Below are 24,891 nucleotides of genomic sequence, written 5' to 3'. Positions count from 1 at the left end.
AGTGTACGACTCTGCCCTTCGGTCGAACACCTTCAGGAATTCTTAGCGAAATGCCCCCCAGTCGCAATGGATGGGTCGTCCCTGCTCACCAGAGGTACGGCCCATTGCGCCGCGTTTCCAGCCAAATAGGAAATAAGGAATGCCACACGGGCTTGGCTTGTAGGGAACGGCTTAGGTTTGCACGATAAATGTAGCGCCACCTGCGTGAGGAACACCTGCACTGTGTTGGGATCCCCACTGTATCTCTCCGGTGTCGCCAAGGGTATGGAAACCGGCATTTCCACCACTACCGCTGGGTTTTGGTTCGTGCAGGAGGTGCTGGGCGTGAGCGGGTCGCTCTGTAGGGCATCCAGCCTGTCCCTTACATCGACAGTTTCTTGCCTTGAGGCAGTCAACTCTATTTGCATGGCGGCTAAAGTGGCCAGTACGTCTTCCAGTGTCACCATGTCTGTTATCGACCAGGAGACAGTTATTGTTGTAAGGTCGGATATTTTGTAACGTCCTGGTGGTCTCAGGATCGTTAACAGACAATCACAATGAGGACACAACAACTATAGTACGTATTGGGACTTTAATGAAGGTAAAAGAAATACAATAAGTCAATGAAAAAGAGTCGCTGGAATCTTCCAGCCTTTATACGTTACCAACCCACAGCACGGATGGTCCTGACCGTCCTCTGCAAATACGCCGGTCCCGGCGTACGCCAACAGAGGGCAGAAAACACAGTGGCCGAAAATGCCACTCGATATGCTGTGAGGGGCACGAGGAGTCTGTGGGTGAACAGAGGAGTCAGGGAGACACCCAGCCGGGGTCTCTACCTGTAGGGAGCAGCCGCTCGACCTCTTCCTCAGACTACACCGGGACGCTGAGTCACCTCCTGGTGCTGCGTCACCGATGCCCAAAATAAATGCAGCGATGGGATCGAGAGCAGCCGCTCGATCGACCCTGGGGACCCCGCGGCTGCGACGCGGCAAACACCTCCTGGTGTGCGTCACAGCAGGTATCCCCTGAAACACGGGCAGGGCTGGGAGCTTCGGCTCACACCAACCGATTCCCATTTGAATAGTTGTAACACAGCAATCACCTCCTGGTGTGCGTGTTAGCGTGTTAGCGTGAAATGCGGCAAGGTACTTGTAGGCACCACGGCGGCTGGGAGCCACGGCTCCAACCAGCGTCTGTACTACAGGGCTCTGACTCCGCCGAGTCAATGCGGCTGTAAACGGATGCCCGGTAGAGCTTCTGTGACTGAAACAGGGCGAGCTTGGCAAGACACGGCCCAGGGAGTAACGACTCGACCTACCTCCGTTCTTGCAGAAAGCTTCCGCTGCTTCTCTTCTCTCCAGAACGCCTCTAACAACGATGCTGGGATGTCGGTGGCAAACTCAATATCCGACAACGTTCCTTTCCCAGGTTCCTCCTTTATGGGTGTGTTTTCCCTGAGTTATGCAACGGCTCTCCCGTTTGCATAACATCACTCACGCTAAGCATCCTGGGAGTCGTAGTCCGTCTTCGCCGATCACGGCGTTTTCCCCCGCACGACGGGAATTCTTGACTGCTACACACTTATAGAAATAGCACTTCATTTATTCATGTAGATAGTAACTCAAACTTAGTATGTTATGAAATCACTATCATAAGTATACAGTTATCTATACAGTCACTCATGCAATCAATGAGTCTTATGTATACATATTTATATACAACATCTGTCACATACACTGTCTTTTATTTTTGTACTTTGTTGAACATGTACCATTGAGGAATATATCTGCTCATTACCACACCAATAAAGATATTCACTCATTTAAACAACTATTATAACACGTAGTCTTAATGTCATATACCTACTGAATTAATCACTCACATATCTTTGGGCAGTCAGAGATCTCCCACCGAACCATACACATTCACTCTCCCATATAAATAGTCAGTTAACTAATCAATAACTAATATAGACTTTCACATACCTAGTAACCAACTTATGCAGTCGTTTACACAACAACTGACGAAGTAATACAGATATTCATACAGTATCGTCAGTATCCAATATATTTAGTGAGACACTATAAATTACTCAAGTAAACAATCAATTACACTGCTACTAAATCCTGTATCCAGATATTTATATATCCACTCATTCTTCAATGCAGATTGCTATATATATAATACATATTTAAATAACAAACCAAACCACATTCACTGGATGATTTCATCAGTGTTGTCATCAGTGATGTCATTTGAGATGTCATCAGTGATGTCACTGACCATGTCATGAATGATGTAATATGTGACATCATCACCAGTGGATTGCGGGCCCGAGAGTTACAGTTAGTATAACTAACTATAACAAAGGAATTTCAAGGTTTTGTATGAGTGAAATGTCCAGCTAACTATACCACCCCTGAAACCTATGGTTTTTTCAGTATATTTCTATGGTTTTTTAAATGATAATCCCTAACTATAACAAGCCTCAAACCTATGTTTTTTTCAGTGAATATATGTATATATAAAACATATTTAAACTTTAAAGAAACACACTTTCACTGGATGATGTCATCAGTGATGTAATATGTGACGTCATCAGGAGTGCATTGCGGGGGCATGAGTAATAGTTATCTCTACTAACTATAATAGCTGAATTTCTCTGGTTTTGTATGAGTGAAATGTCCAACTAACTATAACGTCCCTGAAACCTGTGGTTTTTTCAGTGAATATATATATGTATATCTCTCTCACTCTCTCTTGCTATCTATCTATCTATCTATCTATCTATCTATCTATCTATCTATCTATCTATCTATCTATCTATCTATCTATCTATCTATCTATCTCTCTCCTCTCTCCAACCCAGGGCCGTAGCCACGGGGGCATTTGTAGGCCGGGCCAGCCCATGTTAATCATTGATCCCCCAAAAGACAGAGGCATCTGGCACAATATTTATGAAAAACTCAGTTTAAATTCAGTTTACCCAAATTACCTGCATTCACAATTGAATGCATGTAGCATGATTGGAAAGAAACATGCTGAAGCTCGGAAGGTGAATGAACAATAAAAATACCTTTTTTATCTTGTTCCGTTTGCTGCTTGTTAATAGACAGAGGTTAAATGTCAGGCTATGGGTTCAGAAAAATTGCTGTTTATTCTTTTATGTGGCAATGCGGTTTACATTTATTTTTCTTTCTGCAAAGTGGCAGGATTTTGTAAAGTTAACTATGTTACTACTGTACAAGCAAGGCTACTGGAATTATGCAGCAGGGAGGCTCAAATTATGTGGCAAGGTTGACTAAATTGTGTGGCAACAAAACACAAATTGTGATGCTTAATGCATCACAATTTGTGATGGTATTACTTCATTTTTTGGTACTTTTAACACGGTTAAGTTACAATTTTTTTGTTAAAAGCTGCAGATTATGCAGCAGATGATGGATTATGATGTAAATGCTGAAAATATAATATTATGCAGAAAACACTGCAGAGATCACATAATTCCGGTATCCCTATTTACAAGGAGTGTGAAAAGAAAGACTGTAAGGTACCACATTCATACACAAAAAACATTAAAAAATCTGTAAATGAACTGTACAAATATTTCACCATACCAGCAGTTATGAAAGCACAAATGAATCACATTTTGTTCTGTTATTCTGAAGTGTGAAGAAAATAAAAGATTTTAATAGGAACAAAACAAATCTTGGTGAAGCACAGATGATCAATATTGTATTGTAATGTAATACAACATTTGTATAGGACTTACTACTCCTGTGCGTGGCACTGGAGCGCTTATGTACATGGGCAGCAAGCTACACCATACAGGGTGCTGTGTGGTTGGAAGTATGTTGGCTTTGTTTTTTGATACTATGTGGAAAATGTTTCCATGTTGTGCTTGATGATCACAAAGGTGCAGTTATCATGCATGTTTTGGAATTCAGCATATACCAGGGAGGTGAACTATGTGGTGTAAAATACACAAACGCCCAGTTTAGGGTTTTTCAGTATGCTAGCAGATTTGACTAGATCTGCATATCCCTTAATGGCATTTCTTATGTTTATAGTTTACTTATCTGGTAACTCCACTAGATTGTACAATCAGAAATGTGTGTATAGTGTGCTATTTTTGGAGGGAGAGAGAAGTGGCGAGATCTCCTGGGTTTTCAATTGTTACTATCATCCTATATCTGAGTGTTGTTGTGAGATGCAAAGAAGCGGCCATAGTGTATAGATATTTGGAACATGCAGTCATGGACTAGATTAAACTCCTCTGATTGACCCGAAGTGTGACAGATCTTTTCAGTTACTCCATGGCCGTTGATTTAGTGATGGCTGGTTTATTGGTTGCACAATAATGGTGATGGGCAACACTTGTATCACATATGTCTTCAGTGTAATTAAGATGTGTAAATTAGAGTTAGCTGTCGACTGCTGAGTATTATGGTATTAGTGTTAGCTAGAAATGTTATATTGGGAAATTACATAACTATATAATACCTTGGTGAGCCATTGGTTAGCCCTCCTTGGCTTACCTGCCTATTGAAAGTAGTTTGCTCTTTGGGTTGTTTACAATCTGTACATTGTAAGTTGAAGATTGAGCTTAAGGGTGTGACTGTCTTTCTGGGTTCTGTTATCGGAATGTATGGTGGTGTAGTTGTCTTGGAAATAACCATGTTTTCAACTGTCTTTAAGGTGTAAATGCTACTGGATGCTTTGGATTCTTGCTGGTAGTAAGTTGCAGAACTTGGTAGATAGTACTGAGAAATCAGGTCCTTGTTTTGGATTTCTTATAATAAGGTGTTGTGATGATAGGTGTTGCAAGCCTGGAACACAGGGGCATAAGTACAAGAACTTAACGCCGCCGTGGCATCAATTTTCTGACGTTACTGCACCTTTTTTTATCGCCTTATTTACAAAGTGCTGCTAACTGCAGTTAGCAGCACTTTTCCAGTGTAAACGTTAGTTTTCAAGATTGCCACTCCAGTTAGCGGGACGTAACGAAAATGAGATGCAAAGTGGGCGTTCACTAGCAAAAACGGCCGCTAACCCCACTTTGTGATATTTACAATGAAATTTCTGTCTGGCGATAACCCCCCAAAACTGCTGTTAAGTCCAATTAGAGGCAATATTTTAAGACCAGAAAATAGCTGATCCTAAAATTGGAGCAACCACTTGGGGTCTCATTTCAGAGGTTTTAGTGCTGAACAGCGCTGCAAGGAATGTTGATGCGGTGCCGTGCGGACAAAACAAAAGCTCAGGAATCTGCGCTATCAGTAAGATAGGGTGATTTCCTGGGCCTGATTCTTGAGAGTGTTGCATAGCTGCGACAAAACAGCGTTGCAACACTTTTCACTGTGCCCTTCTTGCAACACCATCGATGAGCCGCATTCACTGTACGGCTCTCCATGTCGCAATTAATGACAGGTATGTCTACATTTATGCAGTTGTGTCACAAGCATGACGCAACTCCAGCAATGCATGGGGCAAGCCTATCCCTATGGCACTGCGTCACCCTTACACCTGCCGGGCAGGCGTAAGATTCTGACACAGTGGCGTCCTAGAATTGTCGCAGTGAGATCTGATGGATTTCACTGCTCCACTCCTATGAGGCTTTGTTGTGTGGGAATTCCCACCCTGCATACATCATAACTGACGCAGGTATAAGGTAGCACAGGGCTTCTTTTCTCTTTTCTTATTTTCTCTTTGTCATCAGCTTGCCATCAGAATGGCTCATACAGTGTGGCATTCTGTACTTTTTCCATGCAAATTAGACTACTTAGGTGCTGAGAAACTCTGACAGAGCACTATCAATCCTTTGCACTTTTTCAACCTAGGCCTTTCACTCTTATTTTCACTTTGATCAGATTCAGATGTTTCACCACAGCATCTCTCAGATCAAAGCCGTTGCACCATCTATTATGCAGATCTTGTGTAGCAGCTGCAATCTGGTGAGAAACTGCACACTGTACATCAACCAGACCTACACAGCAATGGCTAGTGTTCACATCATTGTTCTCCACAAGTGCATTTGCAAATGCATTTTCAAGCCACTTTGGTGATGCTGAAGCACCGTCTTTTGCAAAAGGTAACTCTGTGCTGCCATTGTGTTGCTTTATTATGCTTGACACTTCAGGCAGATAGCTGCAATCCAGTCCAATCTGTTGTTCTGCACTCATTATCTTTGAGACCACATTATGATCTGATTTCAGAGAAACTGGCAATCTATACCTGGGCATCAGTCTTTGCAATAACACTTTTGCCACTATGCAGTTGTCACTTTTCTCAAAAAAAGTTCTGATACAACACTGTTGTGCTGCTTCAAAAACATTTTCTTGAGCCTCTTTTAATTCACCTGTGAAGATTCCATAGAATGTACATGCTATCAGAACACAAATTTGTGCAACTGAATTAGCATTTCTCTCTCCCATGACAACAGTGACTCCCATTTGAGCAGATATACTGCATGTTATAGTAAGGGCAATCAATTTCGAATTTTGGGCTGGGATAACTACTGAAAGCCATGAAGCTTTGACAACATAATGTATAAGGAGCACAGCATGTGCTGCTTTTAATGTGTCACCTTTCAAACATGGGCCATCTACAAAATGGACATTGTTGGGCTGACTCAGACGTTCATCCTTAAAGTCTGAATTTGACTTTATGCATATTTTCATGATATTTAGACATTCATATTCAGTTTCATCACAATCCAATTCATTTGCTGACATCTTTTTGAATAGGCAATGAGAGAGCGCAGCCCTCCCTCTCACTGCAAATTGGTGTATTTTCTTTCAAATAAACTTTCATTCCTAGTGCTGGGGTGCGACATTCTTTCTCTTTCAACTCTAGGAATGCTTTTGTGCAATTGTTGGTCAATGGAAGCGGATCAGACACATCCTTATGTGTCAGCCTCAGTAAAGGCTTAGCCACTAGGGAAAGGTTTAGTAACCACTCTCTACAGCAGCTAACCATTCCCAACAATTTCCTGACTTCTTTCTTAATTTGAGGTGGATTTATCTTGGAATATTTCCACCCTTTCTGGTGACACCTTTCTACCTCCCTTTCCAATTTTGTTTCCCAGGTATTCATCTTCTATTTGACAGTACTCCTGACTATTCTCATGCAATGGCACTGTGATATGAACTTGGCAAAAATCAATAAGTGTAAGCCATTCTTCAGCACATGGAATGTGAAAAAATATATTGGCTGGATTCGGTACCACAGGACAATTTGGAAAAAATATGCTTTTAATCTCCTGCACTATTCTGTTCTTTTCATTTATTTTCTGTGAACCTGTGATCAGAAAGTTACATAAACTTCTAATCAATACCATCAAAAATCCTTTTATTGGTACAATTCCTGCAACTGATGGTGTTCCTGAATACATGTCATTTGGTTCTAATTTTAATAAGACATGTTCTGCACATTTTATTAATCTGGCATCCTTCTCTGTGAACTCTCTTATTTCTGTGTTTATTATTTTTTCCAAAGCAGAAGATAATTTTTCAACTGTCTTTTCTGAAAATAATGCTACAGCTATCTCTTGTTTGACCATTTTATAATGTACATCCTCATCAGGAATCTGAAAAATAACATTATCTGATGTACAGTAATCTGTGCTGCTTAATTTGCAAAAAAATTGTTTTCCTGCTAGGCCGGAATCCCAGACAACAGTTTTGCAATCTTCCTCAAACGGGCCTAATTTTGTTACACATTCTTCTAAAACTGGGTTTGTAATGTGTTTGTTTAAAACTCCTGTAATTAAATCTGGACTTTCCACTGCCTTCACAATGGACTTGGTAAATTCAGAATTGTGAGGGTTAAAACTCTCATTTTCAAACACAGCAACCTGTTGGACTGGGTTCTCATTTTGTCTCTGGAAATAATTCACTCTTGCTCTGGACACCTTATTTAAATTAATTTGAGCTTTTTCCATATTTTTAGGGACCATCTTTGCTTGGAAAATTCCTGCCATAGGTACCTGTTTCTGAACTGACATTTGCATTTGCTTAGCTGGTATATTTTGCATCTACATTTCTACATGTTTTGTGCATCATGTTTAAATTTATTTTTCTTTTTCCAATGCTCAAATCTGCTATAAAGATGGCAAAAGGACACACTCTCCAGCAGTACAACACCCATACCTGAATTTTCACAAACCAAAACACCTTTACTTCCATCCTGTGTTCTTTTAATCTGTACCCAATCAACATCCTTTGCTGGCACTCCACCCTTCAGGAAAGTAATCACTGCTATGTTTTTCTCCATAACAACAGAAAATGATGGTGCATTCATGCAAACCCTTTTCATTGTCTCCTCACCTGGCCCTTGAACAACTTTAGATTCAAACCACAATTTAATCTGCATGGCAATGTTAAAGAACATTTCCAAATTAATGCACAACTCCTTTAAAATTTCAACAAATCCATCAACTTGTGGGTACCACAGCATAATTCGGTCTCTCAATTGTGGGAATGTGTTCAGAAATGCTGCAAGTTCACTTTTATTCTGTGTCATATGAAAATGCACTTCTCCTACCATTTCCCTCAATGAGTAAGCAAAAGCTTCTCCCTCATTCTGCTTATTATTTTTCTCAACTAAATCTGGTGGCTTCTTTTCCTTATCCAGTTTCCTTGCTAGGTCTGGAGGTTTCTTTTTCTTCTCATGTTTTCTTGCCCATTTGTCTCCTAATTTCTCAAACCCATTGCATTTAAAAATATATTATATTTCTGCAATGTGCAATTGCATTTCTGAAGAACATATTTTCTCATTTGCATCATCATCCATATGTACCCTAACACTTTTCTGAGATGGAAAACTTCCCGAACCATCAGTTTCATATTTTGAACCAAATCTGTCAGGCCATTATGTGTAGTTAATGCACATGCAACTGTTTCCTTACTCAGGGAAATTAATTATTTTCCCTGACACTGATTCACATTTTCATTATTTAAACAGCATGGACTGTTATTTTCTCCATGTTCAAGTGCTGAATTTAAAACACTAAGCTGTCTCTCTTTTTCAGGGCCTGTGTTAATATGTTCTCCCATGTTTTCTATCTTTTTAATCACTGCTGCTTCCTCAAAGCAGGTTTGAGAAATCCCATTTTCAAATATATTTATTTTATCCTGAGCTGTAGATGTTGTAAAGGCCAGTTTTCCCTCACCTTTCAGTGCTTGGGGTAATTTCTGTTCAATAATCTGTGAATTCTGAGTTTCTGAAATAAACTCTGCCATAATCACTCCTTCTGCAGCTCTTTGAACCTTTTCAGTAGGGACCATATTAATTGGGACAGTCATAATTTTTCTATGCATTATCTGTGCATCTGCAGTTAGCAATTCTTGGACTGAATCAGGCACATTTGAAGCAGTAACACCTGGAGGTATCACTGTCAGTGCTGAATCAACAGTTAATGGGTCAATCTGAAATGTTTGCACAGTTTTCTCAATCTGTAGTGCTTACTAGTACACTATTTTCAGTATTTTTTAATGGGAACCACATAAAGTGGCGGACACTCAGTTAACAATTCATCCATTATTTCATCCCCTGATTCATTATTTATATGAAGCTCTTTATCATCATTAATTCTCTTCTCCTGTATTTGGCGCTTTATCTTTTTATCCTCACTTGCTTTCTCTCTTGCTGTCTTTTCCCACAAGCTTAAGGTCTCAAATTGTGCAGCTTTAGATGGTGTCTTTATTTCACATGAGACTTCCCTTAATTTGTCAATAATTTTCAATTCAAAAGTACCATCTTTTGGAAACCTCGAAACACCCTCTTTTTCAGTAATCTTGCACCATTGGTGAACCCACATACACGTATTTTGTCCCAAATTAGTAGACATAAAATGCACAGGTGTTCCTTCAGGAGCATCACCATTAAAAAATGAATTTTTCACTTTACCTCCTAACAGCTTCTTTAAGCCTTCAAACAATTTCATTTTTGTAATAGTTCAATGCAATTTCTTTTTTCCAAAGCTGTCAGTCTCAATTTTAGTCAGTTTTACTACTACTATTGACCCTCCACAAAATCTTACTGCAATATTTCTCTTAATCAATACCTCTGTTAGTAACAACATAAATATATTCTCTACTCTGTCTGTTGTGCTAAATAAAGGATAGATTTATATTCACTGCGAGTAACACATTCCGCTTACCCTTCACAAAGTAAGACCTTCCGTTTACTCTTCAAACACTACAGGTAAATCCCTTCCGCTTACCTTTCACTCAAGCTCAGAAGAACCTGCTACTCCTTTGGACTTATCCTTCAGGATATATCTTAGGCCAAACTTTCACCACAAACCCTTTTGCTGTCACTCAAGCTCAGAAGAACCTGCTACTCCTTTGGACTTATCTTTCAGGATATATCTTAGGCCAAAGTTTCACCAGCGAACCCTTTTGCTATCAATCAAGCTCAGAAGAACCTGCTACTCCTTTAGTGTGACCCTTTCTTGGTGATATCAGACCAAAGTTTCCCCAGCGAACTATTTGCTATCAATCACTCACACAGAAAATAGTCCCTAATTTAACACTGCCAGCCCTACCTAGCTTCTCAGTGTTATTCCAACAGACGAGTAACCTCAGTGCAGTGTAGCTTCCATTTACCACCCGCTATTCCTTTCCAGGATTCCACAGGTGTGCATACCTGTGTGTTCAGACAACATAGAACAAGACACTAACTTAACATAAAGAGTTAAAACATGTAATCAATAACCAAAAAATGATATCCTATGAAATTACCAATATAAAAATAACACCATCAATTCAAAATGAGCAAAATATCACCAACAGTAAAAAAAAACTTAATATTTTCAACACTTCAAAAATACATGCTAGCATATTAACAACATTTAACAACCCTATTGATACTCACACCACTTCTTGCATCACCTTCCAGTACTGCTTTGCCAGTCTTCAGGTTCTGAGCATTGGAGTCAGGAATCAGGACTTGGACATTTATCTAACTCGGGCAATTATTTTACTTCCCTCCTAAGGTCAATGATCCATTAGTTGAATAGTTGATGGTGAAATCAATAATCATTAATCACCAAACTAATCAATAATAACCATCCTCTGCTACCAAAAACGGATGGAGCGGTAATTTCTTCTGGTAATTTCTCAATGCAAAACCCTCATGCTACCTCTAATTTGCCGCTGAAAAAGGTGTTGGGCCCTTCTCACCATGTATTACCTTCAGGAGACTTTAAATAAAGATGAACAGTCAAAAATGCAATTATTATTTTAAGCCAATAAAGAGAGTTGTTGAGTATTTAAAGCGTTTTATTTTCTAGTCAAAAGTTCATTTTTCTCTGACCCTTTATTCATTAGTAAAATATCAATCAGGTTACAGAATTTGGAAGACAGGAAAAATAGCATTAATACAGAACATATTACAGTCTGCATATAAGCATTACATATAGGAAAGAAAATGTGGTGCAAAATTTCAGTCAAAACTCTTAAAGAGTTTCTAAGAAAAATAGTCTTGCAAGGCTAATCAAAAGTCAAATAGTTTGCAGAAATCTCCCATTAAGAGAAATGTGTGCATAAGTCAAATAAATCTTTTCAGACCTAATTAATTAGTCAAAGCATAAACTTAAAGTTTAGCATCTAAATCTGAAAAGCGATTTTATCTGTTGATGCTCTTCTGCATCTGTCTGTGTCTAAAGAGGAAAACAGCCCCTCCTTCACCAGACCTCAAAGGAATGTGGCCTGCAGTGCCAACATATGACGTGCCAAGACTTGGGAAAAAAATCACCAGGGAACCCCACCCACCTGACTCTCCTCGGACGCCCAAGGTTGCACCCGTGACGATCTCGTACCTAACCCATAGAATGAAGCAAAGCCTAAGCCAAAATGAGCAAGAAGCCAGCTGAGCTAAGAAAGCCCTATGAGCAAAAAGCCATATGAGCCTAGAAGCCAAAGCCCCTCCAGAGAGGTCATTATTTATACTCTAATTCTTGGCAGTCTATACAGAAATGTTGCATCTTCAGGAAAACCTGTACGTGATTGGTCAGTCATGATGGCATGAGGTCTCACTCTCCTGACTTATTCTAAAATTCTGACTATACCAGTTTTAACAAAAGAAGCATACATAATAAATACATTTTATAAGTTTGCAACAATTGCTAGGGAAAATGTTTCTATAGTTTTCCTTCCTTCCTGTCACAGCGCAGCAGGACGGATACTTTATCAAACTGGTACATTGGCACAATCACAAGAAGGTACAGTTCAAGGTGTCCTTGACTCCTTCGTGGTTTGAGGAAAGCTGCCACAGTCTGCGCATGCACTCTTTTCTGAAAATGCAAGTCATAGCCTTGCTGGATTCACAGGCAGCCATTTAATGGTAGGCCAAAAATAAAACAAACACAAAGAAAATATTAATTTCATGTAAATCAACCCATTATGTTTCCCAACTCCATACTAATACCCCTTATAAATGTTTACCTAGCCAAGCTATTAGTGTAAAAGCAGCTTTTCTATTATTTATGACAACATGCAAAATAAATGTGCAATGTGCAACATAGCATTTTTATGCTTTAGTGTAAAAGCACACAAAGTTAATACAACACACACAGCAACATGCTTTAGTGTTTTAGATAGCTTTTCAATCAAAAAGCATTTAGCCCCCTGTGTAGTGTTTGGTGCATTATTAATTCACACACATTATAAAAAGAGGTGTTATTACCTGAAAATATTTATCAAAATATGCAACAAGTCAAAGTCTCTTAAGACAGAAATAGTGAATTTAGACTGCAAGGGATGAGCTGGGAAGAGAGAAACAAATTCTATTAATCTTCAAAGCTAAAAAGGCCACTTATCACAAGTTTTTCTCCACACTGCAAAAACACATGTTAATTCAGCAAAAGCATTTCAGAAAGAATAGGCCTCACTTTCATGTTTTTCATGTGCCATGTTTTTAACTTGCACCAAAATGTGCGTGGCAATTTAAATGCAGTCGGTTTGTAGCACAAAAAAAAAACAATGCCTGACTGCAGATGAAATCTGCTCCATCAGAGACACCTACCTACACAAAACAAAATCTATCAATCAAGGGTATTTTCTCTTCCTATATGTGGTGTGTGTTGATTGCTGATTTGAAGGTTGTGTGAGTATCAGGGATATTGTTGTGGCTCCATCTCTTCTCGAGATGTCTCCAGGTGGGTCTGGACTAGTGGAGGAGGGAAGTGAACCAGATGGCCTTCTTGGAGTGTTGTTTGCCTGGTCTTTTCTTGAGTGGTGCCAGCCAGGCTCAGTTGGAGATCCATCGGGGGAGGTTGCGCGCTGCAGAGTTGGGGTCTGTGAGCATTGGTGGAGTGGTGGTGCTGAGGGAGTTGACAAGAAGTTCTTCGGTGGCCTTGATCCAGCTGCGAAGGGGGGCGACAAAGGCAGAGGTGTACGGTGGGCCTGGTGAAGGCATGATAATACAATGATGGTAGTCGAGGAGAGTTATGTGGTGTGGCTGTAGTTGAAGTTTCTACTGGGGGAGAAGATGGGCTCAAGCGTGTGCCCGGCTATGTGGGTTGGTGTTGTGACTAGCTGTTTTAGTCCGATGTTGGTGAGGTCCCCCAGGAGGGGGGTGGTGTTCTGGTCACTGCAGTTGTCCAGGTGGAACTTGATGTCTCTGAGTAGGATGTAGTCGATGGATGGAAGAGCCTGGGGTGTGATGAGGTATACAATGGCATCAGTAAATGGGGGTTTATGGCCCAGGTGCCTGTAGACTAGGGTGTTGCAGAGGGTGGTGTTGGGGTTTGTCCGGATCTGGAAGTGGAGGTGTTCCATCATCGCCGTTGGGTCATTAGAGTGCTTGGTCAGTCGGAGTATGTTTTTGTAGGCGATGGCAATGCTTCCTCCTGGATGGTCGAGGTGGTCCTTGTGGTTGATTTTGTAGTCATCTCGGATGACGATGTCTGGTACGTAGCAGAGGTTGTTCCAGGTTTCCGTGAAGAAGGCGATGTATGAAGAAGTGGTGTTGAGGAGGTCCCAGATTTCTGTGGTGTATTTGTGGAGGGACCGCACATTGAGGAGGATGCAGCTGAGCCAGTTGGGTGTGCTGTTGGTCGGCTGGGTGGCAAGAGGTGCTGGTGGGCTGATGTGGCAGGAGGTGTGTTTGCAGTTTTGGCAGGCGCAGGTTGCAATGGTATTCTTCTGTGATGCTAGATGGCAGGTGGAATTGCATCCAGGGTTGAGGGTGAGGAGTTTGCTGGCTTCGTAGCAGTGGAGAGTCCGAGAGGCAGGGTCCCTGGTGCTGGGCATGGTACAATGGCGGATGGACGCAGACGGGCTTGCCTTTGGCTTTCCTTTGGTGCACCAGTGGCATGCTCACTGTGCATGACAGCACAGGGACTGCCATCAAGTAGGCTGGACAGCTGGGAGGCGGTAAGCATAGGAAAGGACAGTGGAGGAGCGGGACATGGGGATTGCAGTGGCTACGAGGGAGAGGATAGGGAAAAAGGAACTGCAAAAAAGCACAGGAAAAACAAAGCCAAATAAAGCAAAGAATAAAAAAAATACAAAGGTAGAAAAGAAATGGAGAAGAGCAGAAAGATGAACAGGAACAGCAGAAAAGAGGGGCAGAGGGCAGTCAAGCTGCAGAGCAGCAACGCTCTACCACTGGTCCACCAGGGGTGAGGCGCAGGCGGAAGACTGCGGGTGGAGGAGGGACTTAAACACCTGGCCTCCGGGTCAGAGGAACCAGCAGCAGAGGTAGGGGACAGCAGCAGCAGCAACCAGACAGCACAGGGCTGTGGGGAGAGGAAGTCCACTAAGAATTAGTCCCCCATACACCCAAAAGCAAACTAACAGGGGGCTAGGAAAGGCAGCACCACCCGGTTGCCTCTTCTGATCTAACAGTGGTGACCAGATTCCGTGTTTCCCAGTTCCCAATTTAGTAACGGCGGATCAAGCCAAATACCCAAGGACCTGGGCCAGTACCGGCCCTGTGCCCCTGACCCCCACTGCCACCAATGGCCGATCTCAGCGACTTGAGCCAGTTGGTGGTGTTACCCACCAGTCTTGTACATGCCCATGGCAATGCAAGTAAGCCATAGCTAAGGGATTGCTCAGGGCACAGTGTGCGTCACCCACAGGCGCTCTTCTGCTACATGTCCCACCTTCTCCTCACCTAGACATTGACACCGGGGCTTAATATGCTGCACTCTCTCCAAATTTGTGACTCAGTCAGCAGGAGCATCAGCCAGGCAGGATTTCACAAGCCTGGGTACAGCAGTCGCCACCAAGTCCGCTGGTGAACCTCCTGATGATCCAACAAGGCCTCCTTAAGCGTGAAATTGCAGTGCTCCCACCACAGAAGTTTGGTGCAGCTCAAGGGCCTCACCCTCCACAGCATCCGGCCAGTGCAACATCCTCCAGCTTGTGATGCAGAGAGGCACAGCCCACCATTGGTATTTTCCTCCGTGCACCCCTGTGTAGTGATTGTGTGTGGTATGCGATGCAGACCTCCCTACATTGGTGTGCAGGAGCGCCTCTACCATTCACACCTCCAAGGGGCGTCAGGTGGTCTTCTCACACAGGTCAGCAACGTGTCTCCATGCGACCTGCCAGACTTCACCACCAGGTAAAGGCAATCGCTGATGCATCAATGTCTACTGCCAGGGCCCAGCAACTTCACGGGTCCTCTGCCTCCCACTGTGGGCCACAGACGTAGGCCCAGCGAGGCTTCAGGGCCCCAGGCATTGTCCTCACTTTCAAGGATTTGGCTGCCATGGTGTTGCAAGGAGGGCTCTTTGAAAAGTGATGCATCACTGTTTTTTCCCAGCGCCTCATTTCATAACTGTAGTCCTTGCTTTGTGAGATTCTGGAGCCGCCAGATATTGTAACAAATGCTATAGATTACTTGGTCTGCCTATATAAATAGCTTTGAACATGAGAGTATATTCTAAATTTGAATCTTAATTCAGTGGCAAGAAGAAATGTGATCAAGTTTTCCTTTCTGTTGGATCAGCTGAGCTGTGGAGTGTAGGACTGCTGTAACAGTCTAGGATTGTCACTGGTGGCCAGATAAGATGGCACTGGCTGCATCTAACCTGGAGATTATGAGCGCATGAGTGGCCGTCTTGAGTTGATCATTTGGGAGCAGACTTTTTATCCTTTTAACTGAGTTAGATAGACATGAGAGAGGTTCTAGTGGCAGTGTGCTATCAGTAAGGAAGCCCAGTGATTTTACTGTTGCTTATGGGGTGGATGGGCAACCGTTTTCGGCCAATGCTATCGTTAAGGCTGGGCCAAGCCTTTGTTAGACTTGCACGGTAACAGTAAGAATTCCAGTTCGGTGGATTGAGCTGGATTGAAGTTTAAGGAGTTCTCAGACGCCCATGAGCGAACCTTTCCAATGCCTCTATTGAGATCAAGGATGCCCTCTATGGATTAGAGTTTTAAATAAAAGTGCGTATCTGCGTTTTGATGAAGTCAGATGCCAGAGTTTTTTAGAACTTAACTTAAAGATTCAATATATAAGCTGAATAACATGGGTGATAGGATGGACCCTTCAGAGACCCTTAGACTTACCTGTTCAGGTTTAGATGTATGGGGACTGCATAACTCTTAGAGGCTCTGTCAAACTCTCACTGAAAACCATACTGATACTGATGGTGATGTCACAAATTGATCAATTGTAAGAACATATCAGATGAAGCCCTAACTATGCCACAATTTTTGATAATGCAACACGGGTCTATGTCCTGAGGAACCCACGATTCACCAGGAGATATAAGGGTCAAAAGCCCTCGAAATTGCTGGTGGGTACGTATAACCACCAAGTGGAATTGTATTAGACAAGAAGCGGCAAGAAGGATTGTAGAAGGGATTGCCTGCTCCTGTCTCCAAATTTCTAAATGCCCCTCATAACCATGTAGGACAGAGAATTACATTTTTATTTGAAAGAGCCTATTTATGGGACTGTTGCTTTGAAAAATTACTAAATAGTGCAAATATGTATGGAACAGTTCCGGATTACCAAATAGGCACAGTAGGCAGCGGCCTAAAGTCCCCACTGCTTTTAGGGGCTCCACGACAACCGATCAAAATAATATTGATTTGATTTTGAAAAGGAAATTACAATTACATTTTCTTAAATATTGTTTGCAAAAGATAGAAAAAAAATTAAACAACTCAAAGAAACAAAAACATTATATTAAAGACTCCATCAAGAAAATACTGTATTATGTACCCATTAACAACTTAAAGTACATAAACCAGAGACATCAGATTCACATAACAGTTTGTCTCTTAGGAGATAATTTGCGAGTGGGGGGCCCGAAATTCAACTGCCCAAGGGCCTCCAGAGTTTTTAATCCGGTACTGTATGGAATTATGTTTTTCATAGTCATCACACTGGAGGTACACACTAGTCTGTAGATAAGATGTAAAAGACTACTTTGAGTGTTTACCCATTCTTCTCTATTTTGTTTTTAAATGACGAATTGTGCATAAACATTTCATACAATGTAATTTTTGCTTAGTTTGGTGCCTCCCAGAATTACAACAGTGTAGACCCGAGTGATGTACTTGATGTACAAATAATATGGAAATAGCCACTGGTATGACACAACGAAAGACTGATAAGCTTGAGAGGATTTTGTGTTTCATGTTTATTGGCCCACCCACTTGGTTTATGAAGTCTCAGCCTTGTCTATTGCTTTGTCAAGCGAGCTTTTGGCCATAACACAACATTCGAAGAATATTAATATTTGAGAGTAAATACCCACCCAAGCATGTCCTGATACTGCTGTGCATGTATTTGTTGGAGAGGGTATTATTTCCCCAACTCGAGTTCTGCATATCCGAATGGATGCTAACTGTAATACTGCATGTTGTCCTAGGTTTCAAGCAGCAAAACTCAGAATGTGTGGTATTTCCCTGCATATCTTCCGCCAGGTCTTCCAGGGTGAAATTTGTGAGGGGAAAACGATGGCCAGATCTCGAAATGAGGGCACAATTGTGGAGTGTGTTCCTAAATACTATTAGTTGACATAGTATATTAAAGACAGCTTTGTTGCGTGCACAATGACTATCAAGAGAACATAGCCGGGATGCCCCATCACAAGTAAAGGTAGTATTGTCACAGCTAATGTATGGTTATCCAATAGCTTATATGACAGCCTTACCTACTCTCTTCTCTTGTAGGGTTAAACAAGCTCCCTTCCATAGACGAGATGGAGGCCGATATTGCAAGGAAGAAAGAAGCATTTGAAAAAAGGTAAAGGACTATACATTTCTTTCAGTTGTCTTCCTTTATTTCTCCCCACTGGCCCTCAACTCCCGAACATATTTCAATCTTCGCAAACTACGAGAGGTTTACATCTTTATCATCTCCAAAGGGTTGTCACTCAGCCCTGCTCATAAGGAATCACATACAACCCTTGCACCCGAACTTCTCTTCAAAGATGGTATCCAATCTTGCTCTCAGAGGACTGCACAAAACCTGGGGGCATATTTAAAAGTCCCTATCGCTACAAGAACGTCACTTTTTCAGACATTCCTTAGCGATAGGGGCTTTGCCTTATTCACAAAGCTGCGTTAAGCCACTTAACGTGGTTTAACGCTGCCTTGTGAATAAGGCTCCCTTTCATGCTACACTTGGCTAAAAGGGGCAGGCAATGGGTGTGGCTGTGGGCGTTCCACCACAAGACCCACTGATTTTGATGCTGCCCCATATTTACAAGGGTGGCGTAAATATGGGGCAGCACCAGAGTTAAGACAAGGGGAAGTCTGGCCTTAACATGGCGAAACAAGGAGAAATGCTTTCTTTCTCCTAGTTTTTGCAGTAGAAACAGCAAAACGCTATTGATTGTTTATGTGCAAGAAGGTGTCCCTTCCTGAACATAAACAATCATTAAAAGAAAAGATGAGTTGCGCCGTCTATGTGCACTGCATCCTGCAGCACTCATACAAGTTACAAAACACCATTAATGATTATTTATGTGCTGGTAGGGAGACCTTCCTGCACATAAACAATCTTTCCCTGCAATGCAGACACCCTTGTACAATGATGCAAGATTGCCTGTATTGGCGCTAGGTAGCTACATTTAGCGCCAGTGCTAAAGGAAAGGCAGGGCTGGCCGTATTACTGTAAATATGGTACATCCCTGCATTTGGAAACTGTCTGAGCGCAGCGTTAGCCTTCCTGGCTTATTGACGCTTTTAGCCACGCTCATTGTAAATATGCCCGAGTGTTGATGATGAATGACATTCTACCACACACCCCAAACCCAGACAGATTTCTCCTTCCTCACAGTTTCCTATGAGATTGCTGGCACGCTCTTTCCAGTGGAATACCTATCCTTGTTCGCTCAAAGAAAACAACATTCAGCAAATTCCAACAGATTGCAACAACCAGAACCCACTATAAACTACACTGTTACCAATTCCCAATGAAGTTTGCCCTTGTAAATCCACAAGTAATTGGTCCCTCAGGGCCTCATTTATGAAAAAAGTCACAACGCTGGTGAAAAACAGTGATGCAGCACTTCTCATTGCGCCATCCTGTGCCACCATGGATGTGCCAAATGTACATTATAGCGCTCCATGTTACAAGGATTGCACAGATACATCAGGAATTTTGACGTATCTGGTGGCTCAGTAATGATGCATATCTGGGTGTGTCGGTAAACTGATGCAACTCCAGCAATGCGTCATTACACATGGGGCGATTCTCATGTAAAAGGCCCTGTGTCACTCCTTATGCCTGCTTGAAGAAGGAGCAAGGATTGTGATGCAGTAAAGTCTTAGGAGTGCACAGTGAAATCTCATAGATTTCACTGCACCATTTCTATGAGGCTTTCTTACGTGGGAGCGCCCACCCGGCAAACATTGTACCTGATGCAGGTATAATGTAGCATAGGGCTTTACAAAGTAACACATCTGCCTAGACGTGTCACTTTGTAAATAGGGCGCAGAGTGGCGCATTGTTTACCCTGCCGCAGTGCCCCAAAAAGTGACACAACGGAATCGCAAGCCCTCATAAATAAGGGCCTCAGTTTCTCAAACAATTGTTCAATGTCCAGTCCCATAGGCACAGATCTGTTAACCCCTTGCATGCTGGTGACGGCTCCCGTCCGTCATGGCACACAGTGCTCGTGTGCTGATGACGGCCGGGAGCCGTCACGACCACGCCCGCGATCGGAATGTGCCACACAGGAGCGGAATTCCGACCGCAGGCAAGGGGTTAAGGATCATAAGGAAAGATGCCAAGCGTAGTCTCAGGAGACTGCACCTCAAACTTCATAGAGATGTCAACATAACTAACTCCTGAGAGTGGTGCGCTCTTGGTTTTATATCATCTGCAGCTTTCAAGCGATTTACACCCAAACCAACCTTATGTGGATTTACTATTCAGAACCCACAAAAGAACTGTATTATCTAGAGTCCACAAGGGGAATGTACATTTCAAACTTCCAAAGTCCTGCACCCACATTCACACACACACACAGCTGGTGCTTTGCTCACCAACATATTTTTCTTTACACCACTGCCAAGGAATTGACTTACAGTATGAACCAGACCCAGTCAGTCACAATAACAAAGGCCCCAAAGAGGTCAAGGAGTCAGATCAAGTCAAAGATGGAAATGGGCGGCATCTTTTCGCTAAAAAAGGCTTACCAAGCGAATCTCTTCTTCTACATCTGCCTCTTGATTGATTCTGAAAGTAAAAAGTAGGGTTCAAAGCCATCTACTGGATTGCCAGGACATAACTACATAGAAATTGGTGCTTATCGCCACTTGTTTCAAACACACACAGGAGTGTAGCAAAAAGCCTCCACTCAGACCACAGAAGAAAGAACTACACCAACCGATGTCAGCTCATAAGGCATTGCGAAGGAATCTAATGTTAAAGGTGGTAGAACACATACCCAGAAAGCTAAGCTATAAAGGCTTTAAGCCTGATCAGAAATAAATCCAGTGAATGGCATCCTATAAGGGGGACCTCCAGAACCTTCCTAGAAAGCAAGACTTCAAGATGATCACCCTGCCAGTGATATAGCCCTTGATAACATGGGTGATTTTGGGACATCCATCAGCCTAGACCTTCACATTTTAATTCAACTGCTGCGCAGGTAGAATCTGCACTTCATAGTGGACAACCAGCATTGTCCATAGTGGGCATCATCCCTCAGCCTCTTCTCAATCTGCATCACTGCAGTAGAAACCAACTTAACAAACTGGGGAATAGCTGTATATCCCTGATTTAATGAATGACTCCTCAGCATAGGTTTCTGAAACAGTGCAGATCACAATGCAAGTGATCAGTTCCAGGAAGATACTGGTCCTTCCGGTACAATAGCAGTAACAGAGATGAAAGCCTTGCGCTCCTCAGATAGACATATGTGCCTGGCTTAACACATCCAGTCTCGGGACAGGAGAAAAGTTAAAAAATCCAAGGCTCCTGGGCTTCATGTTCACATGCACCCGGCAGGTTCTGCAGTATTGTTGTTGTATGTACTTTATTCGATATAAAATATCATAAAAGCATGAACAAAAATGATTTAAGAATAAAAAGTCTATCAATTCATACAACAAGTAACACTGTAAAATTTGTCTAAAATGTCCAGTAAAAACATAAACAATATATACAATAAAAACAAATATTATTTACAGATTGGCATATATACAGCATTTGAGCTCTTAAAACACTAACTCTTGCTGTGCTTTGCGAGCTTGGTACGTCTCAGCCAGGCATTACCCAAGTATATTGCTACCGCGCAGATCATGCTGGGGGAGGAAGTATCTATTTTAAACATGCGTAATGCTGCCCTGTAGTCCTTAAACCCCAGATTTCTGCATGTAGGTTTAAGCCATTTCCTCCTGGCAGCCCTATAAGCGGGACATGCAAAGAGGAAGTGGGGGAGCGAATCTGATGGCGCTTGGCAACCTGGGAAGCTCGCAGGAGTTGAGCTATGGTTCCTCCAGCCCGCTACCAACTTGTTAAGTGGGAGTATTCCTAGCCTGAACTTCATATAAAGCATTCTATCTCGGGGGAGATTGTATAAAATCGAGATAATGCTCAAATTTGACATCCGGCTTGTGCTCTAAAAACTGTTCTCTAAGGGTCCCCCGATTGGGTTTTTGTGCCTCTACCCCTTTCACCCATTCCCAGTATGCCTTCTTGACAATTTGCTTAGCAGGCGGGGTCTGGCTTGCCCATACTTCTCTAAAACCAATTTCTATTACCAACTGCTTTAATTTACAGATCCACTTGATCTTATTCCCTGAGTCTAAGCTGATGATCTCACTCAGTGCAGCGGCATAGTTGGCCAGTTCAGGAGTCCTTCTTAGGCCCACCCAAAAAAGTAATGGTCGTAATCTTGCAATATTTGTAAAGGACTGCTTCTCCAGGCCACTACAGAGCAGAGTTAGAGGGGTGGAGAGAGGGAGGGAAACCAGGCTCACTGCAGGTCACCCCGGTGTCTGCTGGGGCTTGTGGTTGCTGCCACGGGTCCTACCGCGGGTCCTCTTGCAGGCAGGCAAGTTCGTGCAAAGCGTCTCCTGCGCAGCGGGAGACGCGAGTTGAATTTAAATCCCCCCGGTCGATGGAGGGTGGGGCAGGCTCACTGCAGGTCACCCTGGTGTCTGCTGGTGCTTGTGGTTGCTGCCGCGGGTCCTACCGTAGGTCCTCTTGCAGGCTGGCAAGTTCGTGCGAAGCGTCTCCCGTGCAGTGGGAGACGCGAGTTGTATTTAAATCCCCTGGTCGATGGAGGGCGGGGCAGGCTCACTGCAGGTCACCCCGGTGTCTGCTGGGGCTTGTGGTTGCTGCCACGGGTCCTACCGCGGGTCCTCTTCCAGACAGGCAAGTTCGTGCGAACCATCTCCCGCGCAGCGGGAGACGCGAGTTGTATTTAAATCCCCTGGTCGATGGAGGGTGGGGAAGGCTCACTGCAGGTCACCCCGGTGTCTGCTGGGGCTTGTGGTTGCTGCCGCGGGTCCTACCGCGGGTCCTCTTGCAGGCAGGCAAGTTCGTGCGAAGCGTCTGCAGTATTGGCAAACACAAGGAGATGATGGACAGAACGCTGAAACTTTTCAGACACTCACCTCCAGTCACAGATCTGGGTTGGATCCATCATCATTCTTTAGCTCAATTCGCCACCTCAGTTTAGACCCAGCTATATGCAAATCAGTCTTGACCCTGTGCCTCATGGGAACAGTTCAGCATGAACTGTCAAGCCAGGTTTTCCCTGAACCGGAAACAAGCATCCTGGGACCGGATTTTGGGTTACACCCTTCATCAGCCAGGCTAGCTTGAATCCAGTGGCAAAGTGAGCAAGGAACCCACGTCTGGGCATACCCTGCCAACTTAGAGCAAACAAAGCGAACACAAGGAGATGATGGACGGAGCGCTGACACTTTTTAGACACTCACCCCAGTCACATATCTGGGTTGAATCCATCAACATTCTTTAGCTCAATCGAACCAGCTGTATGCAAATCATTCTTGACCCTGTGCCTCATGGGAACAGTCCAGCCTGAACTGCCAAGCCAGGTCTTCCTTGTACTGGAAACAAGCCTCCTGGGACCGGTTTCTGAGTAACACCCTTCATCAGCCAGGCTAGCTTGAATCCAGTGGCAAAGTGAATAAGGGACCCACGTCTGGGCATACCCTGCCAACTTAGGGCGAACAAAGCAAACACAAGCAGGTGATGGACGGAGCGCTGAAACTTTTCAGCCACTCACCCCCAGTCACAGATCATTCACTGTATTTCTTTTGTGTTTAGTGGAGGTTAAAAGTTTCAGGTAATTTGCATGTACACACAGGGGTTGGTGCATTTTGGTCACCTTACTATGGTTGTATCAAAATAGGAGTTGAATTACATTTGCAAAGGAGCATATTATACAATAACAGGTCATGGAGTTGGGGCAGGGCATAGGGAACTGAAATGTGTGTCATTTTTTAAAAAAAAAATCTTTATTGATAGAAAGGCAGAAGTTATATTCACAATAACACAGTTAGATGCCAGTGTCATAGTAGCATTGGTTATTATCCAGAGAAACGGATACCATAAATCACAGGTTAACACGGGGCATCTGCTTTCCTACTATGGACATGGATGAATTGTCAGCAACCATTTCGCACAGACTATATTTCACCTTCATACCAGACCCATTTTGCATTCCGTGATCTGCCCACTTTCAGCACAGTTATTAGTTTCTAGCAAGTTCAGCTAACAGAGAAAAGAAAAACAACAAAACTTAACTATTGTCATCACTTAATTGAAGTTATACCCGGTCAAAGTTGGTTATCAGTCACTGCACACGATCAGTGCGTTATCAGAGGTTTTGTCACCCCCTAGCGCCACCCCAGCAGACACCAGAGTACATTATTTATGCCCGCCTTTCCTAATCCTCCTCCTCCTCTGAATCCAAGTCCTCGTCTTCCGGTAGTGGTTCACATGGTTCTCCCCTGTATTCGTTCCAGGGCGTCCACACCTTGTTCCATTTACGGGGGCAGGCCCGTAGTACGTACACCGCTCTTTCCTTCACCATTAGTAAGTCCATATTCCTGATCCACCCAGCCACCGTAGGTAACTCCGGGGCACCCCACCTTTGTGCAATGTCTCGCTTGGCCACTGTCACAGCCAACGTGACCCACAGCTGTCCATACCTGTCCAGGTCATTAGGGTCCCAAATGTTCAATAGGCACTTACGGGGTTCAGGCAGGATTGACAGTTTGATGGCCTGGGAGACTGTGCGCATAATCTGCTTCCATATGTCTTGGATCTGCGGGCATTCCCATAAGGTGTGGAAGAGAGTACCCTCCTCCCCGCAGCCCCTGAGGCAGAAGGGGTGTGGCGCCCTCTGTATTCTGTGCAGAAGTGTTCTGGTGTAGTAAGTGCGGTGTAAAATCTTGAGTTGCACTAACCTGAACCTAGCCGAAATGCCCACTTCCCTTGGTGATG

At 43.2% G+C, this 24,891-nt stretch overlaps 1 protein-coding gene across 3 annotated transcripts in view; it reads left to right on the top strand.

Moving 5' to 3' along the window:
• LOC147747927 (flavin-containing monooxygenase 5-like) overlaps positions 1–24,891 on the top strand; it is a 529,839-nt gene that overhangs the window by 491,049 nt on the left and 13,899 nt on the right. For all 3 annotated transcript variants that reach the window (XM_086956883.1, XM_086956897.1, XM_086956891.1), the window contains exon 8: positions 18,129–18,201. In XM_086956883.1, coding sequence (XP_086813009.1) covers positions 18,129–18,201 — 73 coding nt within the window. The remainder of the gene's footprint in view (positions 1–18,128; positions 18,202–24,891) is intronic.

The sequence above is a fragment of the Lissotriton vulgaris genome, chromosome 1_1 (genome assembly GCF_964263255.1).
Source record: "Lissotriton vulgaris chromosome 1_1, aLisVul1.2, whole genome shotgun sequence".
In the NCBI taxonomy this organism is placed as follows: domain Eukaryota; kingdom Metazoa; phylum Chordata; class Amphibia; order Caudata; family Salamandridae; genus Lissotriton; species Lissotriton vulgaris.
This window is presented reverse-complemented; position numbering and strand designations above follow the sequence as displayed.